A 24,113-nucleotide genomic window follows, 5' to 3' on the forward strand; every position below is an offset into this window, starting at 1 on the left:
ACAAAGTAAATAGAAAGGGAATTGGTTAACTTCTAAGAGCGAATGTTTTGTTATCAACAAAGTCATGACAGCTTTGGCTTCAGGATTCCAGAAACAATCCCACAGTAAGTGTCGGAACAACTGTCAAAAGACACAACCACCGCTGGAGACGAGAGGAGCGACTTATACAGGCAGAAAAGTCATATTTATTTAAGAAAATTGCAGCATATTTAATTTCTTCAGTTTTCAAAAGAATTACATCTAGCTGAAGCTGTACACTTAGGGACGCAACAGTGTTCCTACCGTGCTATCTTCTCTAGTTTGAAAGGTGATGACAGTTGGTTGAATCAACTGTCAATGGTTGACAGTTGCTAACTGGTAGCATGCTAGCTTCTTGAGCAGCTTCCTCACTGACTCAGACCATAGACTGTAGAAAATAAGACTCAGACTGAGACTCTGTCGACATGACAAACTGTAAAAATCACAGAAAGGTTTTCTGTTTCCTCTCTGGTGTGTTCATTTAGTGAAACAGATCTTTAGTAAATCCTGATGTAGCTCGACAGCGCTGCTACATCTGTGCCACACTTACTGGTTATAGATACAGACGGCATCTCTGGAATCGCCCATATATGTTTTTTTTTTTAAACAGTTAAGGGGGAAAACAATTTTGAAAAAATCTAATTAGACTTTGTCTAATTATTCAAAAAATACTTTAACAAATGCTGAATTATGAATATAGTTTCTACTAAATAAAGGTACAAAGACATGGGGAGGAGCAAAGTGGTTCAACAGCCCATAAATACATGAATAACGGAGAATGTTAACTTCATGCTACATGTTAGCATCGGGCTAATGCTAACGGTTAGCTAGCGCTTGCTACAACTGCCTTTTTTCACTTCTAGTGAAGAATCTGCTGTGAGAAAATATCCATATGGGCCCGATTTACACTTGACTTTATTTATGTGATAAATAAGTTAATATTTCACCAGAAAATGGCTAAAAAGAGGGAAAATTGTGTTTCTCTAAAGATTCTATTTTCCCCCTCGGCGAAGCCACGCCCCCTTCTATGACGAGATGCCGTCTGTATCTATAGGCGCCTTCCGCATGACGTCACGCCAACTAAGCGTCTCCATCTTGACGGGAAACATGCTAATGAACTCCAGATAAACTCACCAACGTTTCATTTAAAATCTACATTTCAAAACTGAAATGCCTGAAACTTGTGGCGCAGTTTGATGCAAATTAGCAGTGTCAGAATTTCTCATGTCTTTACTCTTTTAATGGGGTCCCATTGTACTTTTCAATCGGATATCTCATCAAATGATTAGCCTATTGAAAACTGCTGTAGCATAGAAGGATTTACTGTCAATGTGAGAATTAGTGTTAGTGAATCTGTGAAAGGGCGATCTATACAACAAGCTGGGTGTCCAGTTCAGTGTGTTTTACAGTCAAGTAACTTACCTTACTCCTGACAATGAGAATATCCTTTCTTTTTGGTTGCCATACAGATGTATTCGATACCCATCCTGAAGCAAAATATCTGTATGCAGAAAGGCTTTTATGCTTTTAATGATTTTCCTGTGTATGAAGCCGGAAAGTCTATCACGAAACTCTGTACTATGTAAATATCGCCAAACTCCAGTGAAGGTATGTTGACCGAGAACTTCACGTCCGGAAGCGTGTGTGGGTCTGTAATATCCAACGATGACAGTTTGTTTGCACTGAAGTGCCGCATTTCCCTGTAAGTGAGTTGTAACAGATGCAGGTGAAAAAACGCTGCATAATTGTGCGGACTCGCCATCGTTTTCTGTTGCATTCGCCATTTTGGCTTCCCTTCAAAATGTGGCGCGCTCGCATTTCTCGTCACGTGACCGGGAGACGCCTATATCACATAAACGTGCGTCTCTGTGGTCGTGTTTTTCCTGTTATCTGTGTTCAGACACTGTCATTCAGTTGTCTTTCATTTTCATCCTGAGTAGAGCTATCGTTACATATTGTAGTACTGCATATTTCTACCTCGGTATTCAAAATGGCCGCTTTACTTCCCTTTGTAGTTCACTTGTTGTCAAGACTTTCGTCCTGCTGAAGTCCGGGCTTCGTCCGATCTTTGTTGAATCTGCTCTGGATAAATCCTGGAAAAGTCCTGAACATTTTGAAAGCGTTTGCAGCTGTGAGTGTAGGCTTAGGCTTATCGTCAAAGCTAGAGTTTCAAGTCATTAAACAAGATTGTTATAGGAAAATGAAGCCCAAATATACATCAGTCTTAAGCATTGTCCCGTGTCGTTTTTGGATTCATTATAGGCCACTGGATTTTCGATAAAACACTGCAAAAGCAAGTCAACACACTCTCTAATGAACAGAAATGATGCATCAAGCACTCAAAAACATTTAAATCCTAAATGAACTTCACGTTTGAGGGTTTGAGGGCAGGCTTATGTCAGGACAAGTTCTTTGGGCCTTTCAGCACATTCGAGGTTGGAGGATGGAGCTTTAAAACAGTGGAAGAAGCAGAGATTGAATTAAATCACGGTTACAAGAAAGCAGCAGAAGGATACGTTCTTTTTACTGGATTATTATTATGGAGGGTATGCAGTTGTTGTCACAGCAAAAAGGATAAGTTCCACATCTGGGTTATGAAATTTGTTTTGGCATTCACTTTGTTGGTCATTTTTTAATCATTACAAATTAGATTTCCAGCTGAACATTTAATTCTTTCTTTTAATCTGCACATTTTTTTGTTTAGGACTTCAATAACTAATCAGATTCATCTATTAAAACGATGAATCACTTCTGTTTAAATTGATACTGTATGCCATGTGCAGAGAGAAGAGGTTCAGGATAAGTGTTAGTCTCTCCACTATGCCTGGTTTAAAGCAGTGCTAAGTAATTCATGCCCCTAGAGGCCAGAAGCGCCACTGCAGGTGTCGGATTTTTACTCATTAATTGTCCGTGAGAGTAAATACTACGCTGACAGAAAAGACAAAGGGACAGAGGGATATTGTACATCCAATCACACAATAGAATTTTTTTTTTCCACTGAAACTTGGCTGTAAATGGTAAATGCTGTTTCAACCCCCTTTATATATGTATATATATATATTTTTTCTTGGTCACTGCCTGGCCAAAAAATATGGCGGGACTTGGATTTCAGCTCTGATCTGGGGTTGGTCAAGTTTAGTTTCAGCAACAAATATGAGCCCAAAGAATGAGATCGGCTGAACATCCTGAATGACCAGGTTCAGGTTTAGGCCTTGAATGTCATTAAAGAGGGGGTTTATGCTTTTTTCAATCACACAGCACCAGTCTATATCACACTACAATGATGACCAAACCTTCTGTTGGTCTGTAAATGTAGTAAATTAAAATAACTGCCTTGTATATAGGGCTGAAACAACTAATCAATTAATCGACAACTAATCGATTACTAAATTAGTTGTCAACTATTTCAGTAATCGATTAATCGTTTTTTAGCAAACACAGACTAAAATTGAGCAAAAAAGACATAACAATTATGTATTTTGGATGAAAACCTACTTTGTTTGTAAAGTGAGGGTCTGCAGTGTTTTGTACATTATAAATTTCAGAAATATCTGTCTTCGCCTCGTCCAATCAGAAAGCAGAATTAGCACAAAGAGCCTCCTACAAACATTTACTTTAAGTTCACTCCATCAACATGTCCTCAAGCGGCGCCACTTTAGCTCTATGTGATAAAAAAATGAAGAAATGCAATTTCCATGCACCTTTCACAGCCAAGCGATTAATCGATTAATCGTAAAAATAATCGGTAGATTAATCGATTACCAAAATAATCGTTAGTTGCAGCCCTACTTGTATAAAATTGCTCTCTCAAAATGGCTGTTGCGACTGTCCGATCTCCATTATTAGATCTATGATGGAACGCTAACTGCCATGTTGTTGCTATCGAACATCACACACATAACCTTTATATTTTTTACTTAATGTTCATGTCAGTCTACAAAGTTTCACATTGATATGTCCAATTTATTCATATTTTAAATGTATGTTTCATATTTACTTAAATGATTGGATTAGTAAGGACCACATCTGATCACAAAGATGTAAAACTTTGACCCAGACTTGTGCTGTGCCAAATGATGCAAATGCTACAACTACAGCTACAGCAGTCCGTGTGTCTGAATGTTTTTTGCATATACTGTACATATATTTTTGTCACAATAAAACACATACACAAGAGTTTTTTCCCCCCCAAACTTTACTGAACTTTACAAAGTGTGTACAGATTCTTGGCTCATTTCCACACAAAAAAAAACTACTTAAAACCAGAAAAGACGGACCTGCTCCATCGCAACCTTTGCAATTAAACTTTTAGCTAACTCTGCTCAAAAATATATTACTTCAATTGAAAAGCTAGGCATCTAACCATAAGAAACATTAGCCAGGCCGATGTCACCGAGAGGGGAACATTCGCAAACTGAGCACAAGCGTGGAAAAATAATAAATATTTGGGCCAAAAATAGATTGCTTTTCAAAACCTGCCTCGTTTTCTCATAAATACAGTAGTAACTATTCTTCTTAGAAAACAAAGCCTAACAAAGTCGAACTTCGGACCAAAATATACAGTATTTTCGTGTAGTACAAACATATCACCTCATTTCATTAAGTGCTCGTGTTGAAATTGGTAGCAAAAATGAGCTATGGCTAGCCACGCTATGCTAACAAACGTAGGGCTACAGCTAGATCAAATGACACAGATGAAATTTGAACTGAATTTGATGATAAACTATACAGTATTATCTAAAGCTCTTTATTGGAGTAATGAATGAAGTTGTTGTGGATTTCAGTACACATACAGCTGTCGACTCTCCTCGTCAGTTAAAGGCACACCACGGAACATTTTGGATTCTCCTGTTGCCAATACAGAACATGCTCTTAATGACCAGCTCGACACAGATGATGCTTTAGTTGCAGTGAATAATCAAATGGATTTGGATGAGGAACTAACCGACTTGAATCCTATATTTGGCTGCCTTTAGTCAGCATCTCCATGGAGACGAGCTGGAGACGTCCCGCTCTCAGTCAGGTCTGAGGAGAGCTGAGCCGTTTGTTTGGTCATTTTTAGTTATCATTAAGCAGTAAAAGTATAAAGGCTTGTTTTTATTGTATTTATTGGGTGAAACGTTCTGCAGTGTGGCTTTAAGTCGCCACAGCTTGAAAAAGTTGCTAGTTTGCATAAGCTCTCAGTTGTCCTGGAGTCTTAAGCTTTGTGAACCAGAAATTAGACTTCAATAAAGTAAATAATCTTCATATAAACACAAAGGTAGCTGCACTTGTTGTTCGGCAACACAGTACTGATATTTCACTTTTATAAAGTCAAATGAAAAGGGCACTTTATCACCACGGACTGCATTGGTTTGCATTTCATGGTTTGGTGTTAGCGCCCTCTGCAGCCAGCAGTGAGACACGTCCTCAGTCGAATACAGATTCAAGACATTACTGTCCTGTTACTTTAATGAAGTATTTTATGCGTAAAAATTGTCAAACTGTGACGACAAAACCTGAATATTCGATGTATCCAAGCTTTTCAGAGGGGATTTTCGAGTCTTTCAATAATAAAATCAATTCATATATTATTGGGAACAATCAGTAAAATGAAACATTTCCTTTTGGAATTCAAAGAAAAAACGAAGACTACATTTTTTTTTAAATAACCAGTTTGAGTTCTGTACTGGATGAATCCGGTGATGGCTTATGGACATTTGGACTGAGGACACGTGCTCTATCAAAGGGCTGTGTGAGCTCTCAGTCATACAGGAGTTGTCCATCCTAGATGAAGCTTCTTGAATCATCACTTCAACTACAGAGTCCAGATGATGACTCAAGAACCTTCATTTACGTGAAATTGTTTTACTCAAAACTGCATGAATGAACCAAAATACTCCACAAAGTCTGTTCCTGATGAGCAGGGGCTGGACTGGGACTGAAAACCAGCTCTGGACTCTGGTCAGCCTGGCCCAAATTAGCGTAAATGTGACACTTCCACAAATACAGATGTTAACCTCTTACCCCCCGCCTTAACCGAGAGCATTTTCTCCAGTTCGGCTTTACCCAAATCTAAAGGCTTCTTGACTGGAGAGCAACACTGTGACGCCAAAGTGTGAAGCTAAAATCTAGAAAAGTGACGGTAGCTTTTTGTCACGTTGTCGCTGCATTTTTGTCATGTTTTTGTTGCTTTTTCATTACTTTTTTTGTGTTTTTTTGGCCTGTTTTTGTCACTTTTTCGTTGTGTTTTCATCTTTTGTTTTTCGTTTTTTTTTTTCTTCATGTTATTGTTGTTTTTTCACCGCTTTTTTCATTGCTTTGTCGTCACGTTTTCGTCACATTTTGTTTTTGTCACTTTTTTGTTGCTTTTCCAGCACATTTTTGATTGCTTTTCTTTTAAGCTTTTAGGTTTGGGTAAAGCTCAGTTACGCCCGGGGGTAAGGGTAAGGTAAAGAGCCCTAGAGCCAGTGGCCCTTCTGTGCTCTTCCAGAATGGACACATGGCCAGTCCGCCCCTGCTGATGAGAGAACATCATAACACGGTCGGCTGTTATATTACACCAGACCTGGTATAATATAAACCCCATGATTCAAGGATGGCTCTATATTCCAATTCATTTATGCCACTGAATCAGAAACATCACGTGGAGTTTCACCAACACAGGCCAAACATTACAGACAGTCAGAACATTTTAATCAAGCTGAGAGTTAGTGGAAACTGTGGCTACACTGTCTGATGTGCACAGTAACTGTAAGATATTAGTCAAATCATTGAGTGGATGACAAACTAAAAGCTTGAAGTAAATGCTTAAAAATAAATATATTGCCAGAAGTTGAGTTGCTCATAGTTTTCAGCGACGTCACTCAAAGGTCCGCAACCACAGAGATGACACGCAGCAGAGGCAGTTTAAGATCGTCCAACAACTCGAGAAAATACTGCAAAAGCCACAAGTTTGTTCAACGTAAAGACAATGTTCAAACAGTGGGATTATTTTTGACTTATTCTTATTCCAAGTCAGTTGATTGTGAGAAGTGCTGGGCCTCCAGTGATGTCGCCTGAAAACTATGAGCTGCGACGACTTAATCAGAAATGGCTTTGTCCTGAGCAAAGGGAGCGGACGTGGCCGGCGCTGTGAGAGGGGCAGCGTCAGGGACAGTCCCGGCCCGGGGTAAAGGGGAGGAGGGTGCTACTCCATGATGGTTCTGTAGATGCTGGGCTCGATGTAGTCCTCCTTGTACCGGGAGTTGATCATCCGCTGCCTTTTGGAGTTCTCTCTCACTTTGGGCTCCGTGAAGTGCTGGAAGCGCTGGTCTGAAGCTACCGACTGGAGAACAAAAGGAGAAACGACATGTTAATAAACAAGAAAAGAAATAAAACAGCATTCATTAGGGTTTCGACCAAACAAGGCTAAATGTAATTCAACTAAGAAACTGGCGTCCCGACTGGGGGCTGTGTGTAATCACCATTCGGGACTTGACTCGTTTGGGCAGGTCCTCGTCCAGTGTGTAGATGTCTTCTGGCTTGGCGCTGACTTGTGACCCGTCCTCAAAAACCACCTGTTCACAAAGACAAAAGGGCCCAAAATCTCAACCAATCTGGAAACATGTCGGGGTTTAAGACGGTAAACAAACATTCTTCATCAAGCGCCCTGCAGTTTAGTCCAAGGCACACTTGGTATATTTCATCCTATTTTTGTTTATGACCAATAGTTCAATCCTTTAAGTGCATTTGACACATTAGACACAAAATATACCCAGCTTTCTTTGGTTTGACCATTTTTGTGATGTTTATAGTTTGACTTTTTTATTGGACGACGACAGGATGTGACATAGCTAGAGGCAAACAGTTCTGTTGCCGTGTTATGCTCATGGGAAATGAGTCAAACTGCTACGGAGCTTTACCTCTATCTATGTCCCTTCCTGTCAGTAGCTTAAAAATGTTAACCTCTTAACTCCCGCCTGAACCGAGAGGATCTTTTTCCTCACGTCATCAGATTTTTTTTCCATCATTTTTTGGTTGGGTGTTCAACTCATTTTTGTAACTTTTTTTGTCATTTTTTATCACATTTTTGGTCACATTTTCTTGTCACATTTTTGTCATTTTTTCGTAATTTTTTTCCTAAATTTTTAATCAATTTTGGTCTTTTTTTGTCACGTTTTGTCTATTTTTTATCAAATTTTTGTCATATTTTTGTAATTTTTTTGTCACATTTTTGTAAAATTTTTTGTCAAATTTGTATCAAATTTGTGTCATATTTTTGTTATGTTTTTGTCATATTATTGTCATTTTTTCGTAATTTTTTTTGTCAATTTCTTGTGACATTTTTGCCACTATTTCATAAATTTTTCGTCACTTTTTTGTCACATTTCCATCATTGTTTTCGTCTCAGTTTTGTTGCTATTTTCACAGCTTTTTTTCAGGAAGCTTTTGGATTGGGGTAAAGCCAAACTGGAGAAAAAGTGCTCGGTTCAGGTGGGAGTTAAGGGGTTAAGAAAAATAACTTTTCTTCCCAAAATGTCTTCATTATTTTTGCTGCTTCATGCTATGTGCCTCATAGATCGAACAATAGATTTCTATCAAGGGCAAAGTACAAACTACGATCGCGCCTGAATTCACCACCTGTTCAAAAACAAACTTTCTTCTTCATCAGAAGTCGGTGGCTTTGACAGCATATCTGCACACACTGCCACCTACTGTTCTGGAGGGTGTGTGCAAAACACATGGCCATATACAAAAGAATCTTTTTTTTGGGAGCCTTTTTCTTTTAGGAATGTAAAAAACAAAGAGAATAAGTTATGCACTGAAAATACTACTCAAGTAAAGTAAATTTACTGACTTATGACTTACCACCTCTGATAACCAGAATCTACTAGACTGGTCTTTCTGTGTGTCCAGTGCCAAATGCTAGCAATAAAATGTGGATCAATATTACTGTACAATCTCCTTGGTGATCTACTAGTAGTTTACGATCAATGTAATGACACTCTAGATAGATAGCTCTAGTGACAAAGACTTTTTGCGCATTCATTGAGAAATTTTTTTTTAAAAACTGAACACAAACGCTCCAAAAAAAAAAGCATGATAAGAATTTTCTGGCCAACACTTGGATGTGCTGAGGAGGCGTGTCAAAAGAACAGTCTGTACTTTAACAGAAGATGAGGGCAAAACAGAGGGAGTTGCATACCAGGAACATGGGATCAGAGTGAGCGGCTATAAACTTGGCGCCGTAGAGGAGTCCGTCTGTCCACCTGACCTGCACTGGGTCTCCTTCAGCGGGAGGTCCCATCATCGCACAGTCCCGGTCCTAAAACCACAAGGCACGCAGTTACATCTTACAGGTCAAGTACGGCCCTCGTCCAGGCTCAGAACGAAAATGTAAAGAGCACGAACCACGATGTCCTCGGGGAACAGATTGTCGCTGTAGGAGCCGTCGTCGAACACCACCTCGTAGAACGTGGCGGTGGTGAGGGCCGACACGTCGCTGTGGTAGTAGCGGCCGTTTTTGTGCTTGCAGATCACCCTCTGCCCCACCTTCAGGTCCTTCTGCATCATCTTGGTCCGCTACAGAAACACACAACTTCATTTATTCCTAGGTCGTCAAGACAACTTTCCTTCAGGCGACAAGAGATACAGACGGCATCTTTGCACATGCCCATATATGGTCATGTTTGAAGTAGCCAGAGGGGGAAAACAAAGAGGAGAAACCTAGATGAACTTCTCCACCATTACTTGAACAAATTAATGAATTATGAATAGATTTTTCAACTAAATAAAGATAGAGACGTGGAGAGGAGCAAAGTGGTTCAACAGCCCATAAACACTGTGATAAAACGGACAATGCTAACCAGGAAGTACAGTATGGTAACGTTGGCGAAGCGAAGCTAACGAGTGCTGCTTTTTTGAACAATTTGCTATCCGTATGGACCTGATTTTGGTTTGACTTTATTGGTGTGAGATAAATATGTTTGTAGTCTGTCAGAAAACAGCTAAAGAGAGTGAAAATGTGTGATTCCCATGAGAGGTTTTCTTCCCCCATGGCTAGGCCACGCCCCCTTATATGACACGTTGCCGTCTGTATCTATAGAGTTTATCGTTATCATATCTTAGTATTTTAAGCTTCTTTTTTTTTTTTACCCCTTGCACCTCTGTTAAAGGGACTATACAGAGTTTAAAAATGTTAGAATTATGTATTTTCCTCCCCCTACAATGTCTTAATGTGTAGAATGAGCTCAGACCTTTTCACCACAACTGCCTCTAAAATCCTGCACTGTCGCTCAAAACGGTGTTACTTCGGGTCCGAATTGCAGTCATGCACGAGCTTAATATAGATGCTGCAGTGACATGTATGACCTGAGGTGGCAGTAGTGAGTATAAAATGGCTAACTTGCATCTAGCCCCTTTAAGAAAGGGTGAGCTGGGGCAGGAGTTAACATTACCAATTCACACAGCACGTTTCAACCCTGCACAGTTCAAGGCACAGAATGCGGCTTGATCCACTCTGTACCTGCAGTGCAAGTCCCAAAATAAAAAAAACTAGCGGAAAGAAGTAGCTAAAGGACAAATATGATGATAAGCTAATGTGGCTAATGTTATGCTAAAAATGGCTATTGCATTGGGCACAATCACTTCTTTTGCTTTTCCAACTTCCAAATCCCATCGTTATTGGTGATTCATTGGCCGTCGGAGCTGGTGCCGAAGCGTGATGCAAGAGCAGAGTGGGCGGACGGGATCAAGTGTTACTATGAGTACTACGGACAGCCTTGTAATTGTAGGAGCACCTGAGTGGGAGTAGTGATGCATTGTCTATTCAAGAGAGGAAAAGAACGAGATGTGGTTACAGGTCAGGTAAAGTGCGCTATATTGTTTGTGAAAAACAACTAAATCCATGTCCCTTGCGGAAGAGAACGCCGTTGTTGCTTACTTCTACTGGGGCTGCCATGATAATTACTATATCGACTTATTGTTTAATAAATGACAGATCAACAATACAATTTTGGGCTCAATATTCATTGTGTGTACATTTGCATTTTTCCTCATTTTCCCAATGTAGTACTTTATATTTTACCCAAAGTTGTGTTTCATTAGTTAACTACTAGCTGAGACCCGGCCTTTGGCCGGGCCTCGCTAGTCTCCACATTTGATATTCAGAGATTATGAGTTATTACAAAGAAATGTCCAGTATGGTCCCTATAACCCGTCACTCAGTACAGCTGTAGACCCGCAATAAGCAGACCAGTGGTTCCCAACCCATTCCTAAAACTATGGCCACTCCAAATGTTTAAAATAATGAATGCAAAAAATAATTTCAAACAAACTGCAATTGGAGTGTTTGCACCCGTACTCCTTTCTTATAAACTACATCGACAATATGTTGCAAAACTCAGGGAATAGAAATCAAGAAACAGTGGAATATTTATGGAGAAATATTAGCGGTTCAGCTGTAACGGTTCGGTTCACGGTGCAGGACCCGTGGTTTGGAGCAATCTAAAAAATAAGAAGTTGTTTTTTATTAGACAGTATTTATATCCTTATAATACAATTGGCAATGCTTTCAAAGCCGATTTATAGAATGTAAAGAAGAAATAGAGAAGAAATGGTACAGCAGCAAAGGAAAAAAAAACATAAATAAAAAAAAAAAGCTACAGTGCAGGCCATGCGCTCGTTAAGTGGTTTCACTTTCGCTTTCCGCACACGGAGGCTGAAGCTCTCGGAGCAGCGCGTTTCATTTGAAGCTCGTGTTTCTGCGTGTACTTTTTTTCGGAGACAAAACTTTGGAGACGGAATATGACCAGGATTGGATCTTACGCATGTGTCTGAGCTTCTGACATGACAGCACTGGATCTGTAATGAACCACAGCCTCGGTCACTGCAGGAGAGACTTAAACAAAGACGCGTAGATGTGTTTTGGAGGATGTACCTGTACCTGCGGAGCGTCTGCAGCTGCAGTTTAGGGTGAGTGACGATGACACACATCGCCCTGTTAGGATGCGCGCACGCACACATACACACACACACGCACGGCAGTCAGATCTCGTGCACTCGCGTTGTTGTGACGGCGGGTTGTCCTCGGACAGCAGCACCGCGGTCCATATGGACCCGTGACCAATGCCCGCGGCCGGTGGGACGGTGACGTGGGGCCGGCCGCGGATTTTTGGGAAATGAACATGGCAAGTCTTATATAGCGCTTTTCCAGACGCTCGTCGGTGTACAATTTGTAGCAGTATTCATGCAGTCCACTGCGCACATCAGCCCCCACCACCAACCACGCACACACTGACTACTGTCGCCAGGTTCCCAAACGGTCTCCCATCCCAGTCCTAACCAGGCCCATCCCTGCTTAGCTTCACAGTCGGTATGGGAAATAAAAATGGCGGCGCCCAGGCGGCGGCCATTGAGATAGCGTTTTCTATAATAGATAGGAAAAGAGAAAGTACTTCTCGAACAGAGCTTTTTCTGTCATTTTTAAGCTTTAGAGCTAGTTCTAACCTCCATATATATATTAAAGGGGGGGTATTATGCAAAATCGAATTTTTCAAGCTTTACATCATGTTATTATGTCATTCCCTCATTAAAAACATGCCTGAAGTGTTGCCTTGGCACATTCACGTATTTTTGAGTAATCTGTAAAAACGGCCATTTTAGGGATAGGTTTGCCTGAGTCCTCCTAGGAACGCCCCCACCTCCTGGAGACGCCTCCGAGCTTTCGTCACCAGCCGAGTAACCAACCACTGCTCCTCAGCAGAACCCCCTCCCCACTGATGCCACAGACAGCGTGTGGAGGGGGCGTGTCGGAAAGGCTCAGAGGTTCTTAAAGAGACTGAGGCCTATTTCAAGACATTCACTACAGCCATTTTGAGAGAGACATTTTATACAAGGCAGTTATTCTAATTTACTGCATTTACAGACCAACAGAAGGTTTGTCATCATTGTAGTGTGATATAGACTGGTGCTATGTGATTGAAAAAAGCATAATACTCCCTCTTTAAGGCCTCGAACCCTGTTTTTATGTTACAACGCAAAGGTAGCAATGCTCTACTGTTGTTGCTATCATAGAACTATTATTATTTATTCAAAACATGCTCGTATGCTAAAGGAGCCATTAGAGGAAGCGTCGCAGCTCCTTTCCTAACTGCACTGCCACATTGGGATGTTCCTTGTCGTGGCTGACGATGTCCCACATCTGGGTTAACTTTGTGAATGCAGCGTAGGTCTAGGCACATGTAGGACAGAATAGGTTCACCCTGGAGCCTCAGCCCTTTTAGTTGTATAGGAAACCGGAGCCTGTACAGACATGGAGAACATTAAACCGCACAGAAAGGCTCGGGAATCCAACTCGGGACCGTCTTGCCGTGAGGTGAGACCTGCAGAACAAACCGGTCGCCCTCTGGTTCATTCACAGACAATTGCTAAACCCAGTGCCTAAACAAATTGAAGGAATATGTTTTTGCTCAGTCACACGTGTTCCCAGACCAGAACCCGGTCTCGTCCTCCTGTGAACAGACAGTAACCGGCTGATGCTCGGGGAGGCGTTTTGACAGACGCCTGTGACGCGCCCGGACCTGCTCAGCACAGGCACTTCATACACATCATGTACATCGTGTGCCAGCGGCCAGCGTGTCTTGGAATATGCAACTGAAGTCCCCTGTGGCAGTCGGGAAGGATGTTTCGGTCGTGACTTCTGTCTTAGGCCTGTGTTCATTTGTGGCAAAGCAAAGTCCAGGAGCTTTTCATTGGACGCTACGCCAGATCTCGCCTCAAGTCATGCGTGCTTTAATTTAGTCACGCCTGGACAACTGTAATGCACTCCGGTCTAAAATCACCCAAAATGCACTTTCACGCTTATAGAGAGTCCAGGATTTTAAGGCAAAACATCGCAGCTCAGAAGGGGAGAAAACATGACTGTGAGATATCAGGTTCAAACTTTTGCTGTACATTACTGACATCAATATCACTTTCCAGGGTCACTTATGCAGAAATGCTGGAAAACGAGCCTGCAAGTTCATGAATTTGATACAAATGCTTAAAAGATATTAAAGGAGGAGAAAACACAGAAGAACACAGGGAGAAAACTGTCTAAAACTGAAAAATCCTGACGTGTCTTGCCTGCTTTTACGTATTTCTTGTTGTGATGCCGCACTGTTTTGAATTGTTTGTATTATGTGCTATAGAAGTTGGGCGGATTGGAAAAAGTTTGAGATGAATATTTCATTTGAGAACTTGTGTATAATTTTTCTGGTCACCAAAGTAAAGCATTAACGAAAGTGAAACATATCAGGCATAATTGAGGCCTAAAAACCTTCTTTCGGGGACCTCAGCATTGACGTTCTCAAACTTGAAATTATGGCGATGTAAGGAGTTCGAGACTTTCAAATTAGCCTGGAGCAGTAATACGAAAAGTTGATGACATGAAATATTAAACGTTTGCACAGAAACATCCCCAAAGGCCTCACCTCCGGAGCCGTGGGCACGCGGTGACGCTGGCAGGTGATGAAGACGATGAAGGGCCAGTCGTCCGGGTGCATGAGGATGCCCGCGGCCTGGGCACACGTGGGGTGGAAGGCTGTGGAGCAGCGGCCGTGGGAGCACTGCACGCAGCACCCGCAGGTCTCTGCGGTCAGACGGGTCCGGCACAGGGCGCACTTCTGCAGGGAGCACAGGAGAAAGAGGGCAGTGGAAGGGACGGGAAGACATCATCTCTTCACAGCCTTTTAGCTGGAATATATGTTAACAAATGATCTGGTAGCGTTTCAAGGTCACTCATTTGAAGGTGGAACTAACAGGTGAAGTGTATCTGCTCATTTTCTACAATACGACAGGAGATCGTTGAGAGATTGCACTTTTTCCCCCATGTCTAGCAGCTGGGTGTAAATCCTTTAGATGCAAAACCAGATTGGTTTGTTAATAACGCTTCTGAGGAAATCAAACTAAAATGGGGAAATACCAGATTGACTAAGTAAAACCAGAAAATACAAATGTGATTAATGAGTAGGCCTGGGGCGGTAACCGGATTACCGTCATACCGCGGTTACATGACGCACACCGCGGGTCTGAGTTCCTCACCTTCATCACTGCCCCCAAAAAAAAAATGCCTTTAAGTAAACAAAATTTAACCAGAAAAGGAACTAATAAAAAACCAGAGCAAGTGTCTCCACGAAAAAACTAACAAAAGTCTCAAAAAAGACCAGCCACAGGTGAAAATAAAATGAAAAGGAGGTGAGGTGCAGCAGTCACATATGTGAGCGTGGAGTGTGTGGATGACGAGATACAGCTCCATATGCACATGACCCGCGTTTCATTTTCCATGAAAAAAATGTTTTGGCATTTTTGGAAATGTAAACCTGGCTCTGTAAACCGGTGAAAAACGGCTAAACTACGCAGACAAGAGGCCGATGGTTGGACGGACTGACAGATTTAACCAAACCAAAGCACAAGGACAGTCGTGTGTCGTGTTTTCGGACTTTTTCACGGATTATCATGGAGGAGCAGGACTCTTCGTGGTCCTCGGCAGGTGGACAGTGTGTTTTCCTTCTTCATCAGTACAAAGGCCTGACCAGTAACTTTAAGGTGAGGAACTTTAGTTTTGGATGTGTTTACAAAGCGGGTGATGAAGCTGATTTTGGGGAAACTGCACCGGGCTGGCACGAGAGTTCACCCGGTTAACACACGTGTTAAACCTGCTGTCTGGACTCTAACTTAGCCCAATAATATCAGAACAATTCATTTGACAGACTTTCACTCAATTTGATCTGCATTTGTGGGAAATATAAAGATACAAGTGCAGAGATGTTTGTTTGCGATGGTAGGAGTGAAGAGGCTGAAGCTGAATAAATGATCAGCATGAGCGTCATCTCATAATATGAGCCTAATTCACTCAGTTTTTCATAAAGTGCCAGGTCTGGCAGGAGAACAGCGGCTCAGGTGCTTGGATAACCCCCCTCCCCTGTTCAAATGTGTCCCCTCCACCTTCGAAACGCGGTATGAAAATATCCAAACCGGCACAGCCCTATTAATGAGGGTCCAATAAATCCAGAGAGCAAGACGTTTCCTGATACAGGCAGTCGGTGTTTTGCCATAAACCATCTCTCCAGGCTATTATACTTTTTCAGGTATTTGGTTATAAACTCGAATACATCTTTATCATCATCTCACACTTTGTTGGTTAGAAAATGCAACACTAATCTAAAAGACAAAATACTAAAAAAAACTAAGTAGTTTCACCCTATGCCCCAACCACATCCCCTCCCCTCTGTTCTGCTGTGGAGTCATTTCAATAAAGAAAAAAGGGGAAACGAAAACACAATAGTGTTTTTACGCCGCAATGAACGGATGAAGCTTAGTAAGAGATTGAGAGGTGAGGGAAGCATTTCCAGGAGTCATACTGTATGTAGGACCTCAGGAAGAGCTTTATGGGAACAGGAAGAACCTTTAAGGCCACCAGTGAAGATTCAAAGAAAAAACTCAAAGATGTGTGAGTGGGTCTAAACACTGCTCCAGGTATATTTCTGATGAGAGAACAACATTGGAATATAAACAGCTTTAAAAAGTAGATTTTGCGTAATACCCCACTTCAAAGATTACGTACAGTCACCAGACAGACGCCAAATTTGGCTCAGGGGAAGTGACATAGATTATCATGAAACGCTGGCCGTTTGTAGCATGAAATGTCCAGCATTGTTTTATCAACATTGTTTTTCCATCTGCCTCGACGTCTGACAATTCCTGCTTAATATTTCTACATAAACCCTCCAGGATTTGGTGATGTTGCAGATAAAAAACTGTGTGTGCATTTAGATCGTTTCTTTCCCCCGTGATGCGCAGGCATTTGTGTGAAGGGCTGGTGCTCTCTTTGCTGTGCGAACTTTAGGAGTCGAAGCTCAATGTCGATGAGCGAGACAACATTGGTCCTTTCGTGTGTTCTCCTCGGATTCTCATCCACGGCTCTACTTCATCAGATTTGTGTGGAGTCGCCTCCTGACATGATTCTGTTTTATATATGATACAACTATTTAATAATAATGACTATTTTAAGTCTTTTCTTATTGCCCAGAGTCTCTCTTTGGTTAAAACTGATGTAAAATGCAAAGAAAAGTTGAATTTTGATGTCAAAATATATTGTTTTAAGCAGGAAAAAGAAATGCAACTTCTGGAAAATTGGCCCGAGAAATCAGGCATTTAAGCCAGCAACAATCACAAAAAATGCCTGCGAAATCCTGGAGGGACTGACTAAACACTATTCACAGATTCGTGTGACCAACTGTGTCAACTTTCACCTCTGATTGACAAATGTTTTCAAAGAGCTAAAATGTACTTTAAATTACTGGAAACATCAAGCCTATTTTGAATCATTCACTTTGTAATCCAAGCACCATACTTGGACTAAATGTTGAAAATGTCGGCTCTTGTGAATCAGAAGTCAATGTGGCGATAATTTTTCACAGAATTTCCATTGATACGATCTTGATGACTGTCTTTTGACCGGCCTGTGAACTTCGGGCCTGTCCCACAAAGTGACTTTTGGTCCAATCTGCCCAATATTTTTGGTCCAATACGACATGTTCGCATCACGTCTGAATAGATTGCCATCACATGAACCTTATAAGGCCTTATAAGGATCAAAGGAACTCAATATGACTATGACTATGACTCTTGCAAAACAACCCTTAAGCATGGTGTGATCAGATAGGAGACAGGAAATCTAAGCACCAAAAAGAGGAAGCAATGACATAATACCCTGAAATAGTGGCGAAGGTCTACTGAGAACGCACCAGGAGCGACAAAGGGCCAGCCAGTGAGGACAATGACTTGAGCCGACTGTAGCGTGTGAGTCAGACTCCGCATGGGCTTTTGAAACGTTCCTCTTTCTTTCCTTCTTTGGAGTTTCAAGCAACTTCACAAGTATAGGGAGGGAGTTTACCACCAAAACCAAACACTACCGCTGTTGAACGAACTGCAATTGAATCAAATGATTGTCAAAGTCCGTCAGCTTTTTGTTGAAGTCGATAATAGGAAGGGCTGCGCAAATAATGTCCATTTGAATGGTCCAAAGCTGCAGCGGTTTTAGGTTGGCTCAACAAAGTCTGCATGTCGGTTTCCATGTAGAAAATGTAATCCTGTGGTTGAGACTTACATAAATAGAACAATAAACCCACCATCATGCTTTAGCAGACACTGAAAGTGCCACGCAGGACATTTTTGGTAACATCCAGGTGAGAAGTGAAACTGGATGAGCATGACCAGCGACCACAAGGCGCCACAAAATCTACCGTCCACGTTTGAAAAAGGAAGTGGGTGATCTCTGCGCAAACCAAGTTAGGTGCCACTACAGCTGCGTCGACTGGAAACATCTCCCTGTGAAATATGTGCCAGCGGGAGAGACGCTTGTGCAGCCTTTATGCCAAAGATTCTCCACTGGAGCAGCTTCAGGTTCAACCTTCAGCCACAACCCACAAAAAATCAAAATACAGCATCAGGATGTTTGCAATCTTTCACATATCGTAACAACATTTGTCAAATTCTATATTTTTGTATTCATTTAATTGTGCACCATGGTATGAATATCCTTTTTAGTAACAAATTACATGTACTCAGGTTACAGTAAGTATGTGTGAGTATACTTTTTGGGTAATTGTATCCTTTTTAGTAAATTTTTACTTGTAATTGAGTATCACTCATGTAATTGTAAATCGCTACATCTGGAATGATCTCCGTTACCGGAGTACAAAGTACAATGCAATCCTCCATGCACTTTGTATTGTCAGGAGTACCGGCTCGTTTTCTCCAGCCGCTCTCTCTCCTCCGCTGTCCACACGCGCACACACGCACACACACACACACACACACACGCACACACGCACACACACACTGCTGCTGCTGCTGCGGCGGCTCATCCTCTGCTCTGATTGGCCAGAGCTCAAAGAGGGCGAGGCTGACATTGGCTCCTCGGGTGCATGAAATGTAGCTTAGTAAATAGCATGTGTGAATAATAGACCTTTGTCTCAGATCTCAGACTGCCCCAGGTCATCCCACTGATAATAAACTTGTGCTGAAAGTGGAACTGGTCTCATGTAACAAAAGGCACACTTTTGTTGTATAATATTTCATGGATTTTTATTTGATCTGTGCAAATATAATTCTCTATTTCATAGAGAACTAATATGCTGCTTTTTCAATTTTCTTTTGTGACATCGTGTCTGGGAAAAGGGCTATACAAATAAAATGTACTTACTTAGTATGAAGGGTGAAGTTACTGAAAAGGCTATGCTTTGAGTAAAAGAAGATGTTACTCTTCAACACGATTTTAGTCACATTACATTTTTCCAAGTAATTTTGTATTGTACTTGAGTACATTTTTAAATGTGTACTTGCACTTGAGTAGAACTTTAGCCATGTCATTTTCTGAACTCTTTCCACCACTGGCTTCCAGTGCAAATCATCAAACATTTGCACCTCATTACGCAAGTTAAAAACGTAAACCTTGACTAGAATCACCTGAGGACCTCGGAGCTATTATTGGATTATTATTTTTATTGGGGGAATTTTTACCTTCCAAATTACTGACATGGCAGATTTGCAAAGGCATAGAAACTCAGAGGACGTCAGTCAGCAGTGACTTCAAAGTGAATGTAACCATTGCTGCCTCCTCCGTATTCAAGAACATTTCATTTTGACGTCTATTTGTCGTTGTTTTTCTGTACTCTGTAGTTGAAGTGTAGAATGTTTCGCCTCTTCATCCAAAAGGCTTCATCAGCGACACTGAAGTTTCAGCTCAGCCTGCAGACCAGATATAGACCACTGGGAGGGGTTTAGCTTGGCTCAGTCCCTCCCCTCTATTAACAGCTACTCTCACCTGTGGGTAAACATCTTTGTAGTCCTAGGTCTTTGTAGTTCTGAGTCCTAACGACCTAACTCACGAGTTAGTCTGAACGAACCAATGTTTTTAGACTTGGACTTTTTCTCTGGCTAAAATTTTGTCCTCCCTGACACCCTTTGAGGTGGAGGTGAACAGCAGACTGGGGGCCACTTGTGCTTTCCTTGTGGTGTGTTCCCCCCGTGTTGATAAAGCCTCTTCTGTAGCTGTTGTTTGGTTTTCTCCAATGTAATGTTTGACGGCTAAAGTTATCCGAGCCACATGACGAATGTGAAAAGGACATGACAAACGATCATACCAGTCTGAAGCGCTGCAGCGGGACGGTGGACAGGTCCACGGGTCGCCTTTGGCTGACGTTGACGAACCGAGCCTCCAGCACAGTGATGGCACAGAGCACATGCACCCACCTGCAGGAGACAGACAGCAAAAGTGAACAAAGATGACTTAAGCTTCATCTTACACTAAACTTTGTTGTGTTCAACAAAAAGATGATGCATCTAAAATGTGATTCATCTGTGTGGAAATGTAGAAATGTAGGAAGCTACTAGTAAAGGGATGGAAGGTGAACGGAAGTTCCCGAGCTACTGGTTGGAGATTCCCGTTTTATAAAAATACGGAAGGAAATTGTTTGCTCCTGTATCTGTACTTTCACTTAGAAAATTGAGTACTTCCACTACTCTAGACAGTGCAGAGGAAAGGCTTGACACAAATACTCCTCCTAGATGTGTGTATAATAAGATCCGTAAAAGTTTAGAGCTGAAAGCACATTAGCAAATCACAAAGGAAGCAGTTCAATTCAATCTACACTAGATACAATCAAATCTGCAGAGAAAGAAAACATTTCCTCTCTATTGGGACTTATAAAGCATAAAACATGCAAACCTTTTAGTGCTACAAACATTAAATGCACATGGATGCTTTTTTTTCTCCCAGAATGGAAAAGGCCACTTTTGCATATCGACTCCCTGATTGGTCAGATTCATACTAATGCCTGAGGGTTAGGATTAAGGTCAGGTATACGGTTAATTTGGATTAGTTTAAGCTAGCGTTGTTTTGTTGAGGTGACGTCATGGTTGGTGCTCCACTTATCATTGGCTGCCAATGTCGGCGACTGGCCAATCAGGGAGCGACTGGCGTTTCCCATCTTGGGAAAAAATGTCACCACCTAGGTTCTGAACTGTGAACCTTTGAACTACTTTAGTCTAGAATTCCATTATTTGATACATTAAAGCTCATTCTGAAATGGCCTAATCTATAGTAAACCGCCCTCCTATCGTAGATTTTCTCTAGGGTCTCTAACCTTTCATCCAAAAAAACAACCTTGTGACTACTGCAGTAAAGAATAGACTAACAAATAGAATCAAAAACTGAAAATGCTTTGCTTCAGGGCTTTCCCTGTCTGACATTTCCCAACCAAAGGCCACAGAGTTCTGCATGTGCGTGAGTGCGCAAATGGCATGGGCGGCATTTACAGAGTGCGTTTAGCTGCAGGGGCTTTTAGCTTTGAAAAGGCTAAAAAACAGAAACAATCACTAACTGGCTCAATGAACAGGCGGAGGAAAGAAGGACGTGCCACAGGAAAACTCTCTTCATTTTGCAATCCCATGTCATTAAAAGTGTTTTTTTTTAAAAACATGGTGAAGTATGATGGAACGGTTGGAATACACTTGAAGGTTTTATCATTTTAGATCATACAAGTGCTACTTCCAGGTTCCTGATAGCTAAAAACACTACCAGAGCAAAATGGATTATGAATAAAAATCTGTTTGAAGATGAGATAGGGGAGTTGCGGGTATTATCTTGAAAAAAAATATATTGACATGTCAGCATCTAGTCTACGCAATCTCTAAATGGCAAACAGCAGAGCACTTGAGTAGAGACTCTGACAGACATTAATCCTGACATTTGGAAGGTTATGAAATTCAGACTTCTCCCCCCAACAGACGAGTTTTGACAAGGCCTATAGAATCTGAAATGAGATCAACGTTTGCCTGAGATGAGAATGGTAAATGGAATTTATGTGTGCCATGTGAACCTCCTGCAGGCATATCTGATATGTGCATTATTTTCATAAGTACGACTCAACCAGCAGCAACCAACAGGAGTGGAAATAAAGAGGGGAAATAGCACTTATTTTTTACTGTACTGTACATTCAGGTTACTTAGCTGGGTCATATTCTGCTTAACTGCCTAATCGGAAAGATCAAATATTTTACGAGATTGTACTTGGAAGGTCACATATTTTAAGAGGTTGTACTGTGAAAGTCACATATTTTTGGATGTGGTACTTTGAAGGACACACGTTTTAAGAGGTTGTACTTTGAAGGACACACATTTTAAGAGGTTGTACTTTGAAGGACACACATTTTAAGAAATGGTAGTTTGAAGGACACACATTTTAAGAGGTTGTACTTTGAAGGACACATGTTTTAAGAGGTTGTAGTTTGAAGGACACACATTTTAAGAGGTTGTACATTGAATGACACACGTTTTAAGAGGTTTTACTTTGAAGGGCACATTTTAAGAGGTTGTACTTTGAAGGACACACATTTTAAGAGGTTGTACTTTGAAGGACACACATTTTAAGAGGTGGTACTTTGAAGGACACACATTTTAAGAGGTTGTACTTTGAAGGACACATGTTTTAAGAGGTTGTACTTTGAAGGACACACATTTTAAGAGGTTGTACTTTGAATGACACACGTTTTAAGAGGTTTTACTTTGAAGGACACACATTTTAAGAGGTTGTACTTTGAAGGACACACATTTTAAGAGGTTGTACTTTGAATGACACACGTTTTAAGAGGTTTTACTTTGAAGGGCACACATTTTAAAGGAATAGGCCACCGTTTTTACATACTAAGATATGTTCTTACCTCACTTTAGTCGAGTTAATATATCCCCGTCTGGTCATGGTCCGCGCGCTCTGTCACGCAAACGGAGCACATACGCAGCCTCTCCCACATGTCACATAGCTCCGAAAAAGCTCACGATAGAAGCTACCAAGCTCTTCCACGTGTTCCTATTTAAATAAAGTTACGTGAAGTGTTTTCATGCGAAGTATATTTACACAGAAATGTAGCATGTCGATTTTATAAGCAGATAAAAAGGGGGACTATATTGTGAGGCGTAATGATACGAGGAGCAAAACGTCCGCGCAGTAACTCCTAAAGGTTATTGACGGAAGTGAGCGGGGGAAGTCTTTAGGAGTTACTACGCGGACGTTTTGCTCCTCGTATCATTACGCCTCACAATATAGTCCCCCTTTTTATTTGCTTATAAAATCGACATGTTACATTTCTGTGTAAATATACTTCGCATGAAAACACTTCACGTAACTTTATTTAAATAGGAACACGTGGAAGAGCTTGGTAGCTTCTATCGTGAGCTTTTTTGGAGCTATGTGACATGTGGGAGAGGCTGCGTATGTGCTCCGTTTGCCTGGCAGAGCGCACGGACCAAGACCAGACGGGGATATATTAACACGTCTAAAGTGAGGTAAGAACATATCTTAGTATGTAAAAACGGTGGCCTATTCCTTTAAGAGGTTGTACTTTGAAGGACACACATTTTAAGAGGTTGTACTTTGAAGGACACACATTTTAAGAGGTTGTACTTTGAAGGACACACATTTTAAGAGGTTGTACTTTGAAGGACACACGTTTTAAGAGATGGTACTTTGAAGGACACACATTTTAAGAGGTTGTACTTTGAAGTAGGGATGTACCGATCCGATATTCAGTATCGGTATCGGTAGCCGATCAGGCTTTTTTAGAGTATCGGATTGGATCGGATTTGATGACTGGACAGGTCCGATACAAGACGGCCGTGAATCTGCGGCCCTGAATCTGCAGCGGCTCCAGTCTGCAGGTTTAACGCACTGCAGCGCTTCGAAGGTTTATCACAGCACAGCGGTAAACCTGCAGATGGAGCCGCTGCAGATTCAGGACCCCAGATTCACGGCCTTCATGCTATCGCTAAGCTAGGACACTGAATTGATTTATTTGATTTGAATTATTCTTATTATTGTGTCTTTCACATAAGTGCTCAGCTCCCGTGGGCTTACAAGACACATTTCAAAACAGAATTAAAACACCTGCTTCTGAAAAACTTTCTAATTTAACCTCTTAACTCCCGCCTGAACCGAGAGCATTTTCTCCAGTTCAGCTTTACCCAAATCCTGTAAGCCAGTGTAACGCCTCATTTGAAAGCTAAGATCTACAAAACTCATCAAAATGGATCTTTT

General features: G+C 41.4%; 1 protein-coding gene and 1 long non-coding RNA gene across 3 annotated transcripts in view; one reads left to right on the forward strand and one right to left on the reverse strand.

Moving 5' to 3' along the window:
* LOC306973284 overlaps positions 1 to 24,113 on the forward strand; it is a 547,876-nt gene that overhangs the window by 242,971 nt on the left and 280,792 nt on the right. The window lies entirely within an intron of this gene.
* LOC306973218 (lysine-specific demethylase 4A-like) overlaps positions 7,173 to 24,113 on the reverse strand; it is a 36,133-nt gene continuing 19,192 nt past the window's right edge. For both annotated transcript variants that reach the window (XM_079570088.1, XM_079570087.1), the window contains exons 17-22: positions 20,166 to 20,274; positions 14,451 to 14,642; positions 9,391 to 9,561; positions 9,185 to 9,304; positions 7,464 to 7,556; positions 7,173 to 7,324 (exon numbers count right to left, since the gene is read on the reverse strand). In XM_079570088.1, the coding sequence (XP_079426214.1) occupies positions 7,187 to 7,324; positions 7,464 to 7,556; positions 9,185 to 9,304; positions 9,391 to 9,561; positions 14,451 to 14,642; positions 20,166 to 20,274 (823 nt within the window). In that variant the 3' untranslated portion in view covers positions 7,173 to 7,186. The remainder of the gene's footprint in view (positions 7,325 to 7,463; positions 7,557 to 9,184; positions 9,305 to 9,390; positions 9,562 to 14,450; positions 14,643 to 20,165; positions 20,275 to 24,113) is intronic.

This window comes from Gobius niger (assembly GCF_951799975.1).
Source record: "Gobius niger genome assembly, chromosome: 13".
NCBI classification, from domain to species: Eukaryota; Metazoa; Chordata; class Actinopteri; order Gobiiformes; family Gobiidae; genus Gobius; species Gobius niger.